At 40.9% G+C, this 20,848-nt stretch overlaps 1 protein-coding gene across 4 annotated transcripts in view; it reads left to right on the forward strand.

Annotated features, from left to right (window-relative positions):
• Positions 1 to 20,848, forward strand: part of rab27a (RAB27A, member RAS oncogene family) — a 41,414-nt gene extending 20,566 nt beyond the window's left edge. For all 4 annotated transcript variants that reach the window (XM_007906663.2, XM_007906628.2, XM_007906660.2 and 1 more), the window contains 5 exons: positions 5,381 to 5,553; positions 14,445 to 14,530; positions 15,544 to 15,647; positions 17,896 to 18,019; positions 19,596 to 20,848. In XM_007906663.2, the coding sequence (XP_007904854.1) occupies positions 5,401 to 5,553; positions 14,445 to 14,530; positions 15,544 to 15,647; positions 17,896 to 18,019; positions 19,596 to 19,797 (669 nt within the window). In that variant the 5' untranslated portion in view covers positions 5,381 to 5,400 and the 3' untranslated portion in view covers positions 19,798 to 20,848. The remainder of the gene's footprint in view (positions 1 to 5,380; positions 5,554 to 14,444; positions 14,531 to 15,543; positions 15,648 to 17,895; positions 18,020 to 19,595) is intronic.

Raw genomic sequence — 20,848 nt, forward strand, 5'->3', positions numbered from 1 at the left:
TCAGGTGGTGACATTGACTAAGGTAACTGCTGCCGAAAGTTTTTTTTTCGTCAAAACCTCACTCTTAGGTATTTTAAAGTTTTTTATTTTCTGCTGCGTGCAATTGGTTGCTGTGTTTTGCCCACAAAATATATAATCAATTCACTTTACAGTATATTCCTCGAAGACGCGGTCAGGCGCTATATCAAATGCAACTATTATTAGTATTAAAACTGATTTAAATCAGATAAATTTGAAACCGGCTTCATATAATGGGTTGGTTTCTGGAGAATGGAATGTGGTGACAACCTTCAGAGATCCTGTTTGGACTAATGTTGTGGGGAGGTTTGAAATGTTGTCTGAATTTGTGGCTTCAGCAGTTTTGGCTTTTTTTTTTAAACATTGAGTTTTTATGATGTTTAGAGAACTATATCCCCAGTTGCAGATTGGTCCTGAAACCAGAAAAGTTCCCTGCGTTTGATTTGCTTGCAAGCAATGCTGGAGAATTGTGGGTGCTATCTCGCGCACGTGTGCATTATTCATGTGATCATGTGTTGATCATTGGGGTAATATTGCAACTGAGATCCGTTTTACCCTTGTCCGACAAACACATACCTGCAGTCAGGCTCAGTGAAGCATAGCTACATAATACAGTCGCTATACTATACATTAAATCCTGCGAAGCGTTTTGAAACAGCTCGATGATGTGATTGATGAGGCTTGATATCAAATGGAAAGATTATTATTTTACATGCCAATCCGGTCTGGTGTTAAATATCACTGTCATTTGAATGTTCCACCTGCTTGCAAAGTTTGTGGAACGTGCTTGCTTAACGCTTTGTAATGGAAGCTTGTCCAGTTTTTAAGCCCAATCGGAAGGTACGAGTTGCTGAGAGAAACATTTCCACTCTTTGCAAATCAAATTGAACACAGGCCCAGACCTGCACCATCCTCCAAATAGCATTCAGCAGAGAGAGAGAGAGAGGACCATTAGCTGATCCTACTTCATCCTGTCTGTCAACAATAAACATGCACCTTTGGGCTCAGAAAGTGGTCCCAGTATTAACGCTAAACAACTGTGAAAGGGTGCAAGCTCATGTTAAGGTGATGGTGTGAGGCACTCGTAGAACAGCTGTGTTCATTTGCTGGAATGCAAAGCATTTCTGCCTCTGCAGGTTTGACTAGTTTTTTTAAAAAAATATTTCTTTACTTAAGGCAGAAAGTTTTCTTTCAGAAAAGAATTCCTCCAGTCCATTTGCAGCGTAAATTCCAGGCGATGAAGTGAGCTCCATAAGCACTTATGCTGGTTTTTACTATGTTTGAAAAGAGAAATTTCTTCCAGTGTCCTGATTTTAAAAAAAAAAACAATTCTCCTCCACTTCATGGCTGGTTGTGGGATGTTGCTGTCCACGAATCGGCTGCCGTGTTCACCTATCAATGTATAGTCACCTTACATTACAGTAAATCCTGTGAGCCGCTTTGATACATCTCAGTGACATATGACACGATGTCAAATGCAAGTGTTATCATAAAGATTGTACATCCAACATGCAGCACTCGAGTAGCAGCCTAGATTATGAACTCAAATCCTGGCGAGCTTCAACCCACAGCCTTTTGACCCGAGGCGAGTGCTACCAACTGAGTCGGGCTGTGATTTTTTTTTTTGCTGTGACATTTTCCTCAACAAATAACGCAAGTGAAGTAGAGTTGCAGCCTTTGTGACATTTTCCTCAACAAATAACGCAAGTGAAGTAGAGTTGCAGCCTTTGTGACATTTTCCTCAACAAATAACGCAAGTGAAGTAGAGTTGCAGCCTTTGTTAAATGTTTGAACAGGGAAGATGTCCTAAAAATAAAGTGGATTACAAAATCACTCCAAAGATCTGTCCGCTGTTAGATTTTAAGGTGTTTCAGCATTTGCCTCTGAGATATTTACACACTGCAAATTTGTTTGCAATTGGCTAATGCCACAGTAGATTGCACGGTAGGTTGCACGGAGTCTGGTCTCCGTATTGGTCAGAAAATGGTTACTGTGATCTGTCTTGCCATTCACCTTTAGTCCCTGAACACAATCGCTGTGGCTTTGCTACTTCAACACTCCTCATTCTCACGTGGCTCATACACCTGTTCCAGCCAAACTCAAAGCAATTCTCTTGGGCACACTCCAGCCCTCGGGCCTCTGCCGTGACTTCATCATCTTTAAACTTCTGTCTTCTCCATTGTCTTCCTAATGAGGTATATGTTTTCCCGCATACATGGATTTAAAGTACTTCTTTCTGTTGTATCGCTCTCTCTATTTGGGTTACGAATGTGTGTGTTTCTGAATTCCATCCAAGATTACCTTTATGTAGTGTACTGCGCGTTAACACTCCTTTCCAAATGTTTAGTGAGCCATTAGTGCCTTGCTGAAAGGAACTGTATCCCAATTATTATTGAATTGGGATTTTTTTAATGGTTGCTTTACGTGAAATGCCTTGCTTGCATCTGGTTGAAAATAACCCATGGGTCCACATAGGTGATGTACAGATTTCTGACTTGTACAGAGAGACCGCCTTCCATCACCTCCGGAACATCGCCAGACTACGGCATTACCTCACCCCTCACGCTGCTGAAACCCTGGTCCACGCCTTTGTCACCTCAAGGCTGGACTACGGGAACTCTCTCCTCGCCGGCCTTCCCGCCACCTCCCTCCACACTGCAGGTCATTCAGAACTCTGCAGCTCGTGTACTGTCCCGCACCAGGCTTCGGGACCACATCACTCCCACCCTCGCCCTCGCTCGCCTCCACTGGCTCCCCATCCCCCAGAGGATTAATTTCAAGATCCTCATTCTCACCTACAAGGCCATTCACGGCCTTGCTCCCTTCTACCTCTCCGACCTACTATCCCCCTACCTACCTGCCCGTACCCTCCGTTCCTCCGGCTCCGGTCTGCTCCACGTCCCCCGCCCCAACCGCCCTACTATCGGTGGTCGGGCCTTCAGCCTCTCAGCCCCGAGGCTCTGGAACTCTATCCCCCAGTGCCTTCGCCGCTTCCTCCCTCTCCTCCTTCAAGGCCGGTCTCAAAACCTTTCTCTTTGACCGAGCCTTCAGCTCCCCTCTCGACTCTCTTCCCCCTCCTCGCTCCCTTCCTTCCCTCCCCTCACCCTGACCATTTCCCCCCTCCTCGCTCCCTCCCTTCCCTCCCCTCACCCTGACCATTTCCCCCCTGCTCGGGTCATGACCCAACTGGGCAGCGCCTTGGGACGTCCTCCTGACGTGAAAGGCGCTTTATAAATGGAATCTTGTTGTTGTTGTTGTTTTTCGTGAGAGGCATCTCCATTCCTCATGGATGCACTGACTCTTACCATGGGTTTGGGATTTGTGAAGAGAAAAAATTCTCACCCAGAGAATGAGCCATATCACGCCGACATGAAGGAGTTTTTTTTGGTTTGGTGGAATTTGTTTAAATAATAACACAACAAATTGCATTTATGTAGCATCTTTCACATTGGCAGGACGTCCCAAGGCCCTGGAAAGTCAAGGATTAACTTATATACATTGAATGTGATGAAATAACTTTTTTTTTATATAGGGTTGCTTTTAAATTACAGATTACCTAATCAATGATGTCTTTATCTTGTGTATGGTACTATTTGGTCTGCCTTCTTTGATTAAACTTTATGCATGTCAAAAGTTGATAGGTTTCCAACCATGCCATGCTCATTTGGTTAGATCAGTGAAGAAGGGGAAGGGTAAGTTTCTAATTACATTATTAGCCTGAAGGAGAAACCATGGAAAACTTTTTAGACAGTAGATAAAGATGAAAGGATGATTATTTTTTTGCAATGAGCTTTCTCTCAAAGCCTTGTTCAGTCTAACTAATGCAATTAGACTGGAACTTTTGCATTTAGTTGGCCTTTAAATTGAAATGGATTACTGAATGTTGAAAACCATTTAGCATCAACATCCATTCAAAGCTCCATCTTTTCTCCTTTGAATACTTTTATTAATAATAATTCTTGCATTTGATATAGTGCCTTATGTCTTCGAGACATCTCAAAGCGCTTCACAAGATATAATATAACGTAAAGTAAATCGACTGCAAAATCAAACTTAAATGGTGTTGTCCTTGAATCCTTTCTGAAAATGAAGACACAACAACTTGCATTCATATGATGCCATTTTATGTAGGATAATGTCTTGCAGTGCTTCACAATGACAAGATTAGATGCTGAGCGATATTCCGATGCCCCACCATTGATGGGTGAATTTTGGAACTCCACCTTGGAGTCCTTCTGCCTCGGTCACACTTTGGTCATCTTTTAGCTCATCTTAAATCAATATGTTTTGCAAACATTATATTAACTGGGTGTTTTGCCACTGAAACAAAAGACTAAAGTTGTACTCTTGAGGTAAATTCAAGATACCTTTAAAGTTAAAGCACAGCTTGGCATATGATTAGTGCTGCCTTACCTTTATTAACGGATAACACTCTTTCACATATAGAATCTCGCAGAGCTGCTCGTTTCTTGTCCAAATGGGTCAGAACCTTTTTGAGCCCCTCACTGTGAGTGACTGCCTTTTATTCAGCAGTTTCATTTTAAAGCGTTTTGGATTGTAGCTATTAAGCTCCTGACACAGTACTTGTAAGTCCCTGGCTTGATGATCTGGAGGAATGCTGAACTCTCTCTGGCTTCTCACAGGGCAGTCATATGATGCGAATAATGAGCTGCAGTCATGTTTTGCCCTCTTTCCAAAAAAGGATGTGGCTTTCCATATTTGGTTTTCAACAAAAAAAATCATTTGATCAATTTTTTTATCAGTGAACTTAAAGTTCCAATTGATTTGCTTTGAATTTTCTTGTGCATATTCTTCTGTAGTGCCCATCTATAGTGCATTGCTTTGTTGAGTTATTGTGTGTGTGTGTGTGTGATATATATATATATATATATTTACACACACACACACACACACAGAAGTTCACTCCCATTGACAGTGTGTTGAGAAATGACTTTGATGGGTGGGTAGTGTCAGATTTTTGGCAGAATTTAAATCCAAGTCTCGTGCAAAATAAACTTCTTGTGGAGCGTTCTGATTCTCAAACAAGACTTGGAGCAAATCACTTTTCTGACCAGCAGCCAAAGTAGAAGATACAGTACTATTCCAGCTTGTTCTGTCAATATCTGCTGCTAATATTCTGCTGGCTTCTACCACAGTCCAGTAACATTTGTCCTGCTTAAGTGTTTGGTTGACGTGAATTTAACTGTGTAAATTTAGTGACCTCAATAGTCAATAGAGTGGTACAACATGGGACAGGTTTGTTCCTACTTAATACAGCATGCGGTGTCTGGAAGGGCTGGAAGTCTAGGGGCCTACAATGCTGTACAAAGCTTGTTGAAATGTCGCTGTCTCTTTGTTGCAGGTCAGGATTCGGTTTTCACTATGTCTGATGGGGACTACGATTACCTCATCAAATTCCTAGCGCTCGGCGATTCAGGAGTCGGGAAAACCAGCTTTCTCTACCAATACACAGATTCCAAATTCAACTCCAAGTTCATCACGACAGTCGGCATAGATTTCAGAGAAAAGCGAGTGGTAAGTTCAGCATGAGTGGATTTGTTTAATAATAATAATAATTATTGTTAATAACTTGGTCACTCAATCCATAACTGTTTATGGGACACCTCTGTGCGCAATCCGCAGCCACGTTTCGCCCACTTTACAGTATATTCTCGAAGCACTTTGAAACGTCTCCACAATGTGATAAGGCACTGTGTCTAATGCAAGGATTATTATTGTTGTTGTTACTCTTTACTCAACTCTCATCAATAGCCCAGTACATTACTTGATATTAGTGGCCCTTTGCTCAAGGATTCAAACCTTTCTGTTTATTTTCCTACTTGCGTCCTGTGTAGCGTTCATATCTGCAGGTGTCATTGAGTGTTTGTTATTGGGATTAATAATATAATAATAACCCTTGATATAGCGCTTTTTACGTCTTCTCGACATCTCAAAGCGCTTCACGGAATAGACTGTAAAGTGAATTGACCGTATATTTGTGGGCGAAACGCAGCATCAAGGGTGATGTCTGATTTTTATTTCTTCTCTGTGCTCTGATCCAGAAGTCAACAAACAAGCTCCTTGCTTCAACATTTGGTTTACGTGAATGCCGGTTCACCATTATTTGTACGACTCTCTTTTCAATCTGTTGGGTAATCCGCTAGCAGAATCCTTGTCCTTCACTTATTACACGACAACTTGTTCTTCATCCGATACCAGACCTTTGTGTTTCCCTTGAAATGTCGTCCACAAGTTAAGAACTCTGCCCTCTGGAGCTCCCTCTTGAAATCCCCCTCTGGTGTGCTCTCTATTCCTTTCTTGCTGCTTTCAAAAAAAACTTTTTTTTAAAAAAAGAAAAAAAAAATCGTGACTAAATTTTGGACCTACCTCTATTCTTCTCCCAGCTCAGGCTCCCACTCCATCTTCGCAAAGTGCTTTGGGACACTCTCACTGTGTGTGAGTGCAGCGAAACCTTGGGCAAGTTTCCTTACTCCACACGCCTAATAATAATCCCTCCAAAACAATAATAAAATGGTCATTTTCAATCCACGACTGTTTGTGGGTCACTGCTGTGTGCAATTGGCTGCCGCGTTCGCCCACAAATATACAGTCAATTCACCTTACAGTATATTCTGTGAAGCGCTTTGGGATGTCTAGAAGATGTGAAAAGCGCTATATCAAATGTAAGGATTATTATTATTAAATGGTACAAGTCTCCGATAGTTGCATTGGCCTTTATGATGAGGCGGTTTGCTCGCTAAATAGGGAAGATGCATTTTCCCTCCCCTTTCTTTTGAGGTTCTTTCAAGTTATGAATCTCTGCTGAGAGGATAATTATTGGGGGGGGCTTTTCTTGATCTGCTGATTGTGCTGATTTTTGGGCAGGTTGCCTCGAAAGCACCAGGCAACAGCTCCGAGTGCCTCTCCTCGCAACACCTTGTCTAGTGAGCCTCAGATCACTACACCGCAGTCTCTCTAAAGCTCCTGATAAACTATCTCCTTTTGGTAGCTATTTCTGTGTTGGTCATGCTTTGCTGCAACGTGCTGTACAAGCTCCATCTCTACTTTTCTGGAGGAAGGTCTGCAAATTCAATTACTCAAAAAAAAAAAAGCCATTGCTCAATAACTCTGGGTGATGTGCACTTAATAAAGAACTTTGTTTTGAACTCGTGTAGTGAGCTGGAAATTTAGTTAAGGATTCCAGCAAATCTAATCTGTATGTCAGTGCACTCGACAGCAACTAAGCTGTTCTGTGGCATTCGTGATGGGCTGCCAGTTGCACTTTGCATTTAGGATGAAAAATCTACCGTTTTCTATTACAAAAGTTGGATATTTTATTATTTTCTAAGTCTGTCGCTTTTTTTAAAAAAACATTTCAATCTGGTTTAACAATAATAATCTTGTGTTTGATATAGCGCCTTATCACGCCCTCGAGACGTCTCAAAGCGCTTCACAGAATATACTGTAAAGTGAATTGATTGTATAATTTTTATGGTAAAACACGGCAGCCATTTGTGCACAGCAGTGTCCCACAAAAGCAGTCGTAGATTGAGTGACTACATTTTTTTAAGCTTCCTTCCTTCAGTAACTGTAGAGCTGTGTTCACCATAAAATACAGTTACTACACTTTTTCTAGCAGATCGTGCGAAGCCCTCTTAGATCTTCTCCTGACATGAAAAGCACTAAAACCAACCATGAGGATTATTATTATTATAGATTACCTATATATGAGAATGGTCATAAAGTAAAACATTTAGTTTTTGTTTTAAATCTATTTTGAGCTTTGGTACACTTAAGAAGATTAAAAATGAAATGTTTTGCAAAAGTAGTGATCGCAAAGGGGCGAGTTTGAAATGCAATGATTTATTTATTTCCCCACCCTATCACTGGGGGCGTGGGTGGGGGAGTTGAACCTGTGTATTGTCCCACAGAACTGCTCTGAAAGTCTCCTTCCATAAGCTGCTACAGCTGCAAGTTTTCATCGCTTCAATAATATGGATTTTTTATCGGTTCAGTAGCACCATATAAATAGACGATATGTCAGCAAGCCAAGTGTTAGCTTACAGCAAATTCCTTTCACAAATGTAAAAGATCTTAAACTTGTGGAGGCTGATAGGTTTCTTCACAGATGTTTTGCCCCCCCACATGCGGTGAAAAGTGCTCAGAGCCTCTGGTTCCTGCTGAGGTAGATGACTGTGGATCAGTGCATCGATGTAAGATCTTCAACACAACTTCAAATGTTTCTGACAAACTGTGACCTAGAAGAACTCATGTGAGGAATGATGTGTGTGGAAGTCTGTTCCTTTGGCTATTGAAAATACCAGCCTTTGGCCGTTGGATTTGCTTTTGTTTTTCTTAGCGTGGTGTCTGAATCAATAACTCTTTCCTCTGAGTGAGCTTATCTAAATTGTCTTTTAAATGTTCACTTGACCGGGCTACAGTAGTAGCCCCTAGGAATTTTGTTCCATATTTTGATAACCCCATCATGTCTTCAGAAAGCTTGTGCTTGTCTCAATAGCTCGAATACTTAGGTTGACTCCATTTGCACTGAATGCTGCTTATGTGTTCAGCGTAAATCAATGGAAGTTCTGCAGCAAGCTTGTGCCTTCTGCAACACCAGCATAGCATCTGACCTCTTAAAGTTCTGCCTCATTAAACCTCCTGCGAGAAGTTTACAGTGATTGCAGTCTGGTTTATTTGTGAAGCCCATTTTATAACCTTGCTTGGTTTTCAGGTGACAGCGAAGTGGGGCTGCAGTAGGGAAATCGCTCTCTGGGGAAGGTGACCTGGTTACTGTTTTCAAATAGATTTATTTTCAAAAGTGTTAATGTAACCACACCGAGTGCACCCTTGAGTGTGCACAATGATGCCCCAGGGATGATGAACTGCTGGTTCCTTTGTTTAAGGTTTAGATTACTTTAACAACTGTATCTGTTAATAGGTGAGGCCGTGCTAGGCTCCCACTGACTGCAGTAGAAAGCACCCGTTTTACATTGCGGCAGCCTTATTGATTTTAAATCTCTGCATGTTTGCAGTTGTTTTAGTGACTCTGTGCGAATATTTCTTTGCTGGTATCTTTTTCCCAGGGACGTGGGGCTAAGATAGGTCAACAAGAACCACTTTTCTATGCACAAAGGCAAACAAGTGTTCAGATGCTCAATCTACCTGTGGCAATCTATCTCTCCCTATCACCAGTGGCATTTAGTACATTGGAGGCTGAGTGGGAACCAGTGTTTTGAAACCCAAGTCAACAGAGCTCACTTTGCCTTGGCTGCACCCTGTCTGTCTCGATGTCAAATGGATTGCTGTTTATATTGTCTACTTGCTGACACTTTTGGTGTGGGTAAATGCTTCGAGATGTTTCCATTAAATGGAAAATATTGTGTAAGTGCAAATTGTCTGTGACAGGCATTCAGTGCAAAATGGGTGATCCGATCAGTGGGATGGGAGAGAGCATCAGTATTCTTTGCCCACCTGATTTAGTTTGCCTCTGTAAACCAGTGGTAGATTTCTGAGCCAGGTGGGTCCTCAGTACTCCAGGGCACTGTTGAAAGTATAGCCAGGACTTGGAAAGGCAGACCAGTCACTGGGATTAGGGACTTGTGTTAACCTTGAAAACCGAAGCACTAACGGGTAGAGTGGCCCTAGCTGGACAAGCAGCGGGAAAGCTCGTCAAGAAGTGGTCTCCATTTTCTCACTCTGGGGTCCCCAAGCCTTGACTCTTATCAACCTGCGCCTAACACTTTCTGGAATTAGGTATCAGCAGGAGGTGTTCCTCCAGGGAGAGAGTTTCCATATTGAAAGGGTATAGAGAGGGTATATTGAAGTGTTACTTGGGGGAGCTATTGTGTTCAATAACATGCCTTAGTGGCATCTTCCAATGGAAAATCAATGTTTTGACCCAGTGTAAATTTGTATTGAGTTTCAGATCAAATACCATTTCAAATTACAAATGTGATGAAGCTAGTTGAGGAGGAAACTTGATTTGTTTTAAAGACCTCGTCCACTTCAGTGAAGGAATATATAATGCGAGGTCAAGACCTCACTCTGCTACAGCAATTCTACCTCAACACTGGGTGCCTTGGAAATGTAATTCATTAAAACAATGATGGATATTGCTATTCATTGTATTGGCTTCATTGAGTAAGACTCCAGACTACTGGGATGAATAATGGACCCAGGAGTGTAGTTGCCAGTGAGATAAGCATTTGAGTGACTGACAGACTTTAATGTAAGCAATTAAAGAGTGTGGGCATTCCATAAAGGAGCCTTTAAATGTATATCAATTCTCAGAGATTGAGAACGAAAAGGATTTTTCTTTGTCTTTTAATCATTCCAGATAATGTGAAGCTGATGCAACAAAGCTTTTCAAATACAAGTTAGTCCATCTTCTATAAGTTCCACGTTCTCTCTTTTTCTGACCAGATGGGTGTGTTCTTCTTCCTCCCCATTGAATGATTGTGGGTTGCTACAAAGCTCCCTCTGGTGGACCTGTTGATCTGACCTGTTATTTTGGTTCCTCTTCAGCTGATTTCCTTTTGTAGCAGAGTGGTTTACTGTTTCAAAGGGGGGGAAAAAATGGTTTTAGGGAATGCAGTAGATTGCGTAAGTTTCCTTCTGAAGGGATTGTGTAAGAAGTCGGGGTGAATAGGGTCTCTTTGTATGTAACTCAGTGTTGCAAACATCTGGATTCGTCCATACATTTATGAATAAAGAGTGTAGATTTGTAAATTGTTAATCAGAGACGAGCGATATCCAAATTGTTAATTTGACAAAAGTGCTTTTCCTCTGCTCGGGAACCACAGCAAGATGTCCTGTGCTAGGTCACAAGACTATTCTCTGAGAATCGTCCGGTACCTCCCCTTGCAGACCAGTTCCCGAGATTGGATGCAAGAGGCTGTTTGTTGTGTCTGTGTGAAAGTTGCCACGAAGATGCTGACACTCAATACAAATTGTCCAGCATCATATGAAAATATCTTCTGCCCCCATTGCAGGCCGGCTGCTTTAAACTGATCTGTTATGCTCACGCTGAATGATTTATAAGGACCTGGAAGAGGAACATGCAGTTAATCTAGAGTCTGAGCTAAATTCTTTACTGCAGTTTATGGGAAGGGTTAAGGTGCAAGTTTGCTACAGCAAGAACTGGGAAATGATTGTCTATGACAACTGGTTCAGTGGAGCATAAAGCATAGGGTGAATACAAATTAGTCTTAAGTGTGTGTTTTCCCCTCCCTTCCTCCCCTCCTTAACGCTTTACACTTTGAACACACATACCGAACCATGACTACCAATAGTTTATTTTAGAATGCACCAGGTTTAGCTTCAAAATCTGTGAAAAAAGCTTAATGAAATATTCTGTTTCTTCAGCATTTTTCCCTTCAAAGATCATAGTTAAATACTCACAAGGTCAGTGAAGTTTGTCTTGTTGATCCACAAATCCTTTCGGTCTCACAGTGCTAGATTTCAAAGTTAAAAGCTGACTTTTTTTGTTGTTTGAAAAAAAGCCCTTTATACAATATATAGAAAAACAGAACTGAAATGGGCCATTTAGCACAATTACCTTGTGCAACGTTTAGATTCCACTTGACACACCCCACTAACCGCCAGCCTATCCTATTGCCCTCTCTCATGTTTGGGGATTAGAAACTTTAAGGGTCTTTGTACATCGCTAAGAAATATTTAACTTGTCCTTAAAACTTGCATTACTTAACTTGCACTACTGCATGTTGTGTATTCCGATTAGTGGCCATTACCAACTGGACTCCTTTCAAGTGGGTTCCTGTGCTTGCTAATTGAACACCTACTAGTAAAACGTGCTAAGGGTTCAAACAATTAACTAATGAGCTATTGGCCTCATAACCTGTTCTTCGACTGTTCTGTGTGTCTCTCCCTTGTTTAGAGTTTGCCCCCCCCCCCCACCCATCGTTCTGAGGCACTCTGAGAAATTATCGGACATGAAGAGTGCCATATTGTGCAAGTTTTTGTTGACATTGAATGTGTAGATGACTCTGGGGAAACATTGACACTGATTACGTTTAGAACAGAGTACATCAGGAGTGAAGTTGTTTGCCAGTGCATAAATTACACTCCACCTGTTCCCCTGATGGTTCGTTCGCTCATTCGAGGCTGTTGAGCAAATGAGAACAGTTCAGTTACCTTTGTGTAGTGTACATTGACCAGTGTTTTGACAACATGGTGCAGCAATTTCTCTGATGTATTCTTGCGATGGTCACTCACCCGTGTGTTACGTAAAATAATGGTTAGAGAATAGGACTCTTCGTCAGAGGCAGACAGGATCTTGGTTTTACATCTCGACCGAAGGTTGGCACCTCTGACGATTGCAGCGCATTGCAACACTATTGGAGTAATCAATGCAGTGATCCCCAGCTAGAATGTGTATGTGTTGTGGTTTCGGGAGGAGGAAATATGTGTGGTGTTGAGGTAGGGGGGGCGGGGGGATTGGAACAGAACAGGATGACACGAATCCACTCAGCTTTATGCCCTCCACAGTCGACGTGCTTGTTGATATTTTGAACGAACAGTATGTGTAGATGACTCTGGGGAAATTAGATCAGAAGAACCCACGGCCCTGACGATGAGAGAGAGCCACATTAACACAGATGGGTGAAGTGAAGACCTCTAAAGTACCCTAGATTAATGACTGTATTTTCTGATGTTAATTTAGCTACCTCCGGCTGTCAGGCTTATTACCTTGTGCCAGATGATATTCCCCTGATGCCGTCAGCAGTCTCCATTTATCAGAAACAACAACCCAAAAAACATTTTGAAAAAATAAAAGAACCTTGGGGATTCATCACTCGCACACCTTTGCCTGGTACCTCTGCCGGCTGCTAAGACTACAAATATTAATGCCTTTGGCATTTTAGATTATTTATATTTATGAATTGACAGGTCGCTGCCTTGAGTGTTGGAATGATTACAGTCGCATTACTGTCTTTGTACTCCCTATTTTAAGGGTTAAGTCATAGATGACAATGTTTTGAAAGTCTATTTCACCACTAGGGCTTTAAGACTTTGGAGTGGGGAGGGAGGGAGAAATGACAGTGGTACTGTGTCCGAAACTTTGCAGTTAGCAGACGATTCGTTTATTATTATTATATTTAGGTACTTGCCACTGTAACCTCCACGGGGAGTTTGCATTCTTCAACAACAACAGCTTGCATTCTAAGAGTACTTTGAACTTGAAAGTCCTGTGTACTTCCAATTGATCTTCTGCTATCTCTGTTAATTCAGAGGATTCTGAAGGAGTGTAATTAAAGCACTCAGCTACTCTTTTGTGTGTTAACAAGTATCTGTCACCTTTTCGAGGAGCTAATTATTTAGGTGATTTACTTTGAGTCGTTTTTGCTAACCTGCACCTGCTTTATTCTCTATAATAATTTTTCTTACTAACTTATTCCCATAGTTCTGCTTTATTAAAGTCCATCACCCTCTCTCTGCTCTCCACACGGAGTAGCACCTCAGGGCTCATTTGCAGAGAACATTTCGACGGCTCTTCTGGAGAGAACAATGAACAGATCTCTGGACAGACCCACTGTTTTTCCAGGTTCTCTCCATCACTGATGGGCTGGAATGTCTAGATTCTAATACATATTGGAAAACATTTACAAAGTGAGATGTTCTGGCACTCAAAGGTAAAATTACAAAAATACAGCTGGCAACAAAATCAATTTGACTTGAAGAGGGCTTCTATCAGAGTTTTACTTAAGCGCTCTGAGATGCTACCCTGTGTGGAGGGTGCTATAAGTGTTTGACATCGCGGGGAATGAGTAAATATTGCCAACATAAGCAGGTTTTTGACAACCTCACCACTAAATACCTCGTAGACTCTTACTACCATGGTTGCTATTTGCACTGAGGTCAATGTCTTTAACATTGGCTTGTGTAACCCACAGTAATGTAGTAGGATCACTTGATGTTAATATCTAGGTTCACTCCAGTGATTTTAAGATGCTTCACTGCTATATCTGTGGCCAAGTAAATAGCCTGTGATCCACTGATGTATTTTGTGCATGTTGAACAGTATTCTCCCAGCAGGTGATGGGCAGAACCCATGTGAATGACTTCTGACAACTTCTACTTTTGTTTACATTCTGAAGTAATCACTAAAGTCCTTTGAGACGTACGTTATGGTGATAAGACACTGTAATAAAAATCCATTTTCTTTCTCTGCAGCCACTGCAGGAAGATAATGAACCTTCCTGCATTTGCATTTTTCCTTGCATTTGATGGACAAGTTGACCTTTAGGACTGCTGTAACCCACATTATACACATCCTTCTTGGAAGAAAAATAATTGCAGCTTGTTTGATACTATGTATAATTGACCTACTTACCATTTTATCGTATTGTAATCTTTATTTCTTGCAGCCTATCTTACTGATAGCAAACTCTAACCTTTTACAGGTCTATAAGCCCAGTGGTGCAGATGGTAATGTAGGGAGGGGACAGAGAATACATCTTCAGCTTTGGGACACAGCTGGCCAAGAGAGGTTAGTCTTTTGTCTTCTACATTTTTATAAGGCCCCAGATAAGATAAAGCGTGTGTATGTCTTGCTTTCCACGTACACTGTTAGTGACGCATGTTTGTTTTACAATGCTGTGCAGAGCAGAATGGATTCCACAACCTATCGTTGAAAAAAACTTATCGCTTTCATTTCGCCAGGTCCAATCCTCCAGCTTGAACTTTAAATGTACCTCAACCTTATTCCCACTAACATCTTGTGATTCCAAGGTTTTTGTTTACATTTTATGCCAAAAAGCACATTAGTCTGTAACATTAATATTAACAGAAAGGGAGTCCTTTCTGATTGATGAAGGTTGGTCTCCTTCCTTCCTGTTCTTTGCTGCTGAACTAACAATGTTATTAAAAAGTTTTTTCTTTTAACTGATGATCTCCTGGTTATGACTTGTTTTTAAGCAACAGTGACACTTTCATCCAATTTGAACTTCACATTATAACCATTATTCCTTGCCAGACACGTTCTTCTTTTCAAACCTTGGCACAGTAATAATCTCTCATATGCCTCATTTCTCTCTCTGGAATGGGATTGACCATCTCAATAACTTTTTATTTTCCTGTCCAGTGACCTGTTCCATTGCTTTCCCATCTGTTTGTCAGAACTAGGTGACTGGGGTCAGCCTGGCTCAGTTGGTAGGAATCATTGTCAAAGGTACCATCCTTTTGACGTGATGTTAAACTGAGGTCCCATCTGCCTGTCCAGGTTGACATTGAAGACCCAGGCGTTTCTCCTGGTGTCCTGACCAACAAGTCCTCAGATAAAATTGGTCTTACATTTCATTGTTGTGTTACCTCCAAATACACAATCACTACACTTTACAGTAAATCCTTTGAGACATCTCGATATTGTAATAAGGCACTACATCAAATGCAAGGAATATGATGCATTACAAATAACCCTTGTTTTAGTTTTGTGAGGGGCTTTGATATTTGTAAAAACGTTGGTCATGCATTGTAATTGTTTTTGTTTCTCTTACCTTTTAGATTCCGCAGTCTAACAACTGCTTTCTTCAGAGATGCCATGGGATTCCTGCTGATTTTTGACCTGACAAGCGAGCAGAGTTTCCTCAATGTCAGAAACTGGATGAGTAAGTTCATTTCGGTTTCCCATCCATAGCTTCAATTTGCTCGGGAACCCCAGAGATTTTTTTCAGCTTTATCTTGAGACATTTATGGTCAGGTGCCACAGCGTCTCAGTGCCAGAGAACTAGGAAGGAGAGAAATAGATGCCTGAGTGTCTTTGGAGCCATCTCAGCAGAACAACTGAAAGTCTCGCCACCTTATGCATAGAGAATGCACTTGCGTGTGTGTGTGTATATATATATATATATAATATATATGTATATAGGGAGGAAAGGAGCAAAGTGCTATTGTTTAATGGGTTGGGACACAGAACATCCTGTGATGAGCAAATAGAGCAGTTATTTGTGCAAATTCCAGGCAAGGTGTGAGCCTAAAAGAAGGTTAATTTCAGTGATTGATGATTATTATTATTTTCACACACATCCCAAACATCATTTGTCTTATTATTCTAAATTAGACTTCTTGCAGTTCAATCTTCTTTTTTGCTGTTTGTTGGCACAGTTTTGTGTCTGAGGCAATTTTGGTTCCAGATACATTCAAACCCCAGGAAGTTCACTCTCCATAGTTACGTGTTTGGTAATAACATGGGCAATACCGCAGCTGTTTTCTGATACTGGGGTGAATTCTGTGGACCATTTGAATTCCACTTGCGTTCAGGGTCTGTGCTGCCCTTCACCCAGAAAGCTGTTCTCTGTGAGAGCCTGGCTTCTCGTTCACTTGTTTCAGGAATTTCTGTAATTTTACTTTGCCACATTTTGCTCTAATTCACAGAGACTGAAAGGTTTCTCTTAATTCACTTATCTGTAAATTCAGTGTGATTAGACAGGCTCTGTTAGAAATTAATTGCTCTGCTAAGCTTATTAATACAATGATCTGATAGAGAACCTGATCCACAAGTTGATTTTAATTGACGTCTTCTAGTAGCTCGCTGTTCACTTTAGTCTTACGAAAATAAATGTATAAAGATTGTCTTTCTAAATTGGAGGGGAATAATTGGGGGAGGAGGGCAAAATTTGGAGAACCTTTTTCTTGTGGTAAGAATGTTGTTTTTTTTAAAAAACAGCATTGATTGACAAAGGGACTTCCCTTCCAGAAAGAGTACAACCCATTCTCATAAGAGCTCCACAGAACTCACATAATCTCACAAGAAAAGGTTCTGTGAAGCTTCCCCCTTTCTCCCACAGATAAATAATTCCACAACCCAAGATGATGTCTACTTTACATATGTCTCAAAGCAGCTGTCTTCCTTGGCATGACATTCCTGGCTCTCAACAGCTCAGGAACTATTAAATGCTACACACCATTTTGAGTAACACTATGTCATCTTCTGAATCCCTCAATCCCAGTTATCTCCAATTTTCATTCTCGTTTTTGTTTGAAAAGGTGTTAATTGATGCAGCTCAGAACGCTTCATCTGCCAGGAGGTTCCACTAATTTGTGAGGTTCAACTGGATCACTTTTGGTCTTCAGTCTTGCTTGAGGCTGCTTGATGATAATAATCCTTGGATTTGGCTTATCACGTCTTCGAGACACCTCAAATTTTTAAAAAATGTTTTAATGTTTGCAGCTCTGTCCCCCAGTTCTGTATTTGCTGTTCAAGCTAATTAACTTGCCAGCATCTATTGTACACTTAGTGAGAGTCCAGAATGGCAAACATTAAGCATGTGCGTTCGTGTCGTATTCACGGCCAGAATTCATACATTTCAATTTTTAGTTTAAGCTTTTCTGCCGCGATTAAAACAAGCAAGATGCACATCAAAATTGAAGTGTTTTTTTTTTTTTTCTTCGAACATTTATTCTTCAGGCAAAATTCAATTTCCGTTTAATAGACATTTTGAATTCATCGCAGAACAACAAACAACTTGTATTTATTATAGCGCCCTTCACATAGAATAACTAGCTGGGTGTCGAGGCTAAGGTAAGAAATGCAGTGTTTAGCACTTGGCAGTAGAGGTCCTGGGAAGATAACGGAGATGAATAATAATGGCCATCTGTGGTACAATTGTACTGGTAAACACCAGAGAGGATTTTTCCAATGAATTGTCAGTAAGGTCACTGTCGATCTTTGTGCTGATTTTTCAGTTGTTAATTTGCCGCTGCTCTGCCACTGTCGAGTGCTTCCCTATACCAAGGTGCTATATAAATGCAAGTTATTGTTGCTGAGGTGCCGATTCACATTGGCACTGGATTTTGCAATTTCACGTCCTTTCCGGAAAATGATTCCCTCCATCTGCTGAATGCTTTTGTGTCCAGGTCAGCTCCAAATGCACGCTTACTGCGAAAACCCAGACATTGTCTTGTGCGGCAATAAAAGCGATCTGGACGATCAGAGGGTTGTAAAAGAAGAGGAAGCCAAGGAATTGGCAGAGAAATACGGGTAAGTGGATAACTCCCAAGCAGTAAAGTTCAACATGTGTTGTTTATCTAAGGGGATGCTTTGTGTTTCTTGTGCCAATGAACTGGTGAGTTAGAACGGAACAGGAAAATACTGTCCCAGCAAACCAGAGGAACACTTCCCAATTTGATAAGATTACTGAGCAAATATTTGTGGGGAAACATGTCGTGACTGCACTTTCACAATGCAATCAATAGAGCTGGTGCTTTTTGGGGCACTGCGGCCAATAACATGGTTTAGACAGTGAGTGCCCTGTGGAGAATGGGTCTCCTTGTACCACTCTACTACTGGGTGCCATTAGTAGAAGCGAACTCATCTATACTGCATGGTTGGCAGTTATTCACCGCCAAATGCAGTGTAAAAAGACTGGGGTTGTTTAATCCTTCTCTATAAATGCACAGAATGGAAAGTGCTGAAGCTTCTTTGGAGTAAGATAGTTACTGAAGCATAAAAGGATCCAATAATTACCCCCTGATTACATTATCACATAAAAGCTTATTTGTCCTATTCATTTTCAATCAGAAATGCAAGTTGCACACTGACCCCATGACACTGAGCAAAGCAAACTGTTCTGACACAAGCTGTATTGGATGGGTTTCTGAACCCGCATGATATGCAAAGTCACATCATTTTATAGTATATCATGTGAAGTGCTTTGAGAAGTCGCAATGACTTAAACAATGCAGTGAACAGGCGCTATATCAAATGCAAGGATTATTATGTACAGAATACTATTGGGGTAAAAGGATAGATGATGACAAGTGGTGCCCCCTAGGGATTGATGCTGGAACTGCAGCATACTACGGCTGAATGATGGAATAATGGGGCAGTTTTCTGATGATAAAGTAAAAGGTGTAGACACTAGTGAAGAGGAGAAAATTGCAAAGGGACATAGACTGTGTTTTGCCCCTTAGTTAGAGGCCTTTTATAGGATTAGTTATATAATTAAGCCATCTGAAAGAGAAAAGAATAATCAGACAGTCACGGTGACAACCTTCTAAGGTCAGTCATTAATTTCACTATGCACCACTTGCCAACATCTGGTCACTCATTTCTGAGAACCTTAAACCCATTACTGAAGGGTGCAAGTGCCAGCAAACCAAACAGAAAGCATCAAAGTGCTGACAGTTTCAAAGCAGCCTCTGAATTAGTCTAAGAAAGCACGCAGCAGTTTTGCTTGGGGGCAGTACGGTCATTAATAACCTTGAGAGTCTCATTATTGACCTTTGATCATCTCGGGCTGGTAATGAGCATAATGTCCTTCAAAAATAATAGCAGGTTCAAGGATAATTTGTCATGTGTAAAGTGCACCCTTGGAGATTAACCAGTCTTTGGGCATTGCAACCTGATCGATTTTGGTACAGATTAGTTTCACTGAAATTTTGGCTACAAGTGGCTTTCCGTTTACTTGTCAGAATAATAGCATTTGTTGCATGTAATCACTCACACTTGCATCTGTTAAGCTTAATCAAGGATGGTGTATTAGCTTGCATCTTAATCGGGTAAATGTAGTGTGCTCTGGGGTCCTGCCTGACTGCTGGTCTGGTCTTGGTTTCAGACTCTCCTACTTTGAAACGAGTGCGGCAATTGGGACAAATGTGAACAAGGCGGTGGATACTCTGTTGGACCTTATCATGAAGCGAATGGAACGGTGTGTGGACAAATCTTGGATACCTGAAGGCGTAGTAAGGTCAAATGGCCACAGCTCCACTGAGCAACTAAATGGAGATGACCAGGACCAAGGGAAATGTGCCTGCTAGATTTGGCATGTGTGCAAACTTTTTTTTTTGTTTGTTTGTTAATGATTTGAGCTAAACCACGTATTTTTCTGATATGCATGCCATGTCCCAAACTAATATTTTGATATAATAAGATATTTGTGGACTAAAGATTACTAATGCCATCTGTGAATTACGTGTACTCTTCTGTTTCTACAGGAGATCAGGGCAGGTTGAGCACCAGCAATAGCTAATTCAGGGTTGGCGCAAGATTTTGAAAGTCTGAGTGACCATTTCTGATTTTAATAGACCGGTACAAATGTAGACAGACCCTGGAGTGGTAAGAAGCGACTGCCAAAAACTAATCACTTAATTCTTTGCTTACACAATCTTTATTTTAAACGAGTCTTCTGGTGCACCTTGTGATACTACTGTAGTCTCGTCATTCTTTCCCTTTATACACGATCGGGGGCTTCTTTCTTTTGAAAACCAATCTTGAGTTTTCTCACTTGGTGTCTGATTTTTAAAATTCATTATTTATGGGTTTTATTGCTGATTCCTGGTTCTTGCGATCTGAGCAAAAATAAACCATACTTCAGATTCCTTTGCACGGAAAGATTTGTTCAAATTTGATACTGTATGTGCCCACAAGAACTGCTAGTGCATTGCCAAGTCCTTATACTGGACTAATGCTAAACTGTTTAAATCCTGCCGAATACTTGATTAGATCCAAGGTAGAGTTAATTTAATGAACCTCTCGTATGAAGGTGTTTTTTTTTACAAAAAATACACTCTACCAGTTTCATGTTGGTTTGTAACATGTTGGGGGTTATTGGAATGAAGGGGGAGATAGCACTTTAGAAAAGGAATGTGGTCTTTAAATCAGTATGATGGATCAAGGTAAACCGAATTTTCAAAATTGTTTCCATTGGGATTAAAAGTTTCTGGATTGTAAATGTAATTAGATTTGATACAAATTGTTAAAAATACTGTATTTTTCTCTTATGTACATCTGTTTACAATGCTGTTTTTAAAAGCCTTATTTGGGGGAAAAAAAGTATCATGTCCTTTCTAATAAAACCAAAATCCTCTT

Source organism: Callorhinchus milii, unplaced genomic scaffold (genome assembly GCF_018977255.1).
Source record: "Callorhinchus milii isolate IMCB2004 unplaced genomic scaffold, IMCB_Cmil_1.0 Scaffold26, whole genome shotgun sequence".
NCBI lineage: Eukaryota > Metazoa > Chordata > Chondrichthyes > Chimaeriformes > Callorhinchidae > Callorhinchus > Callorhinchus milii.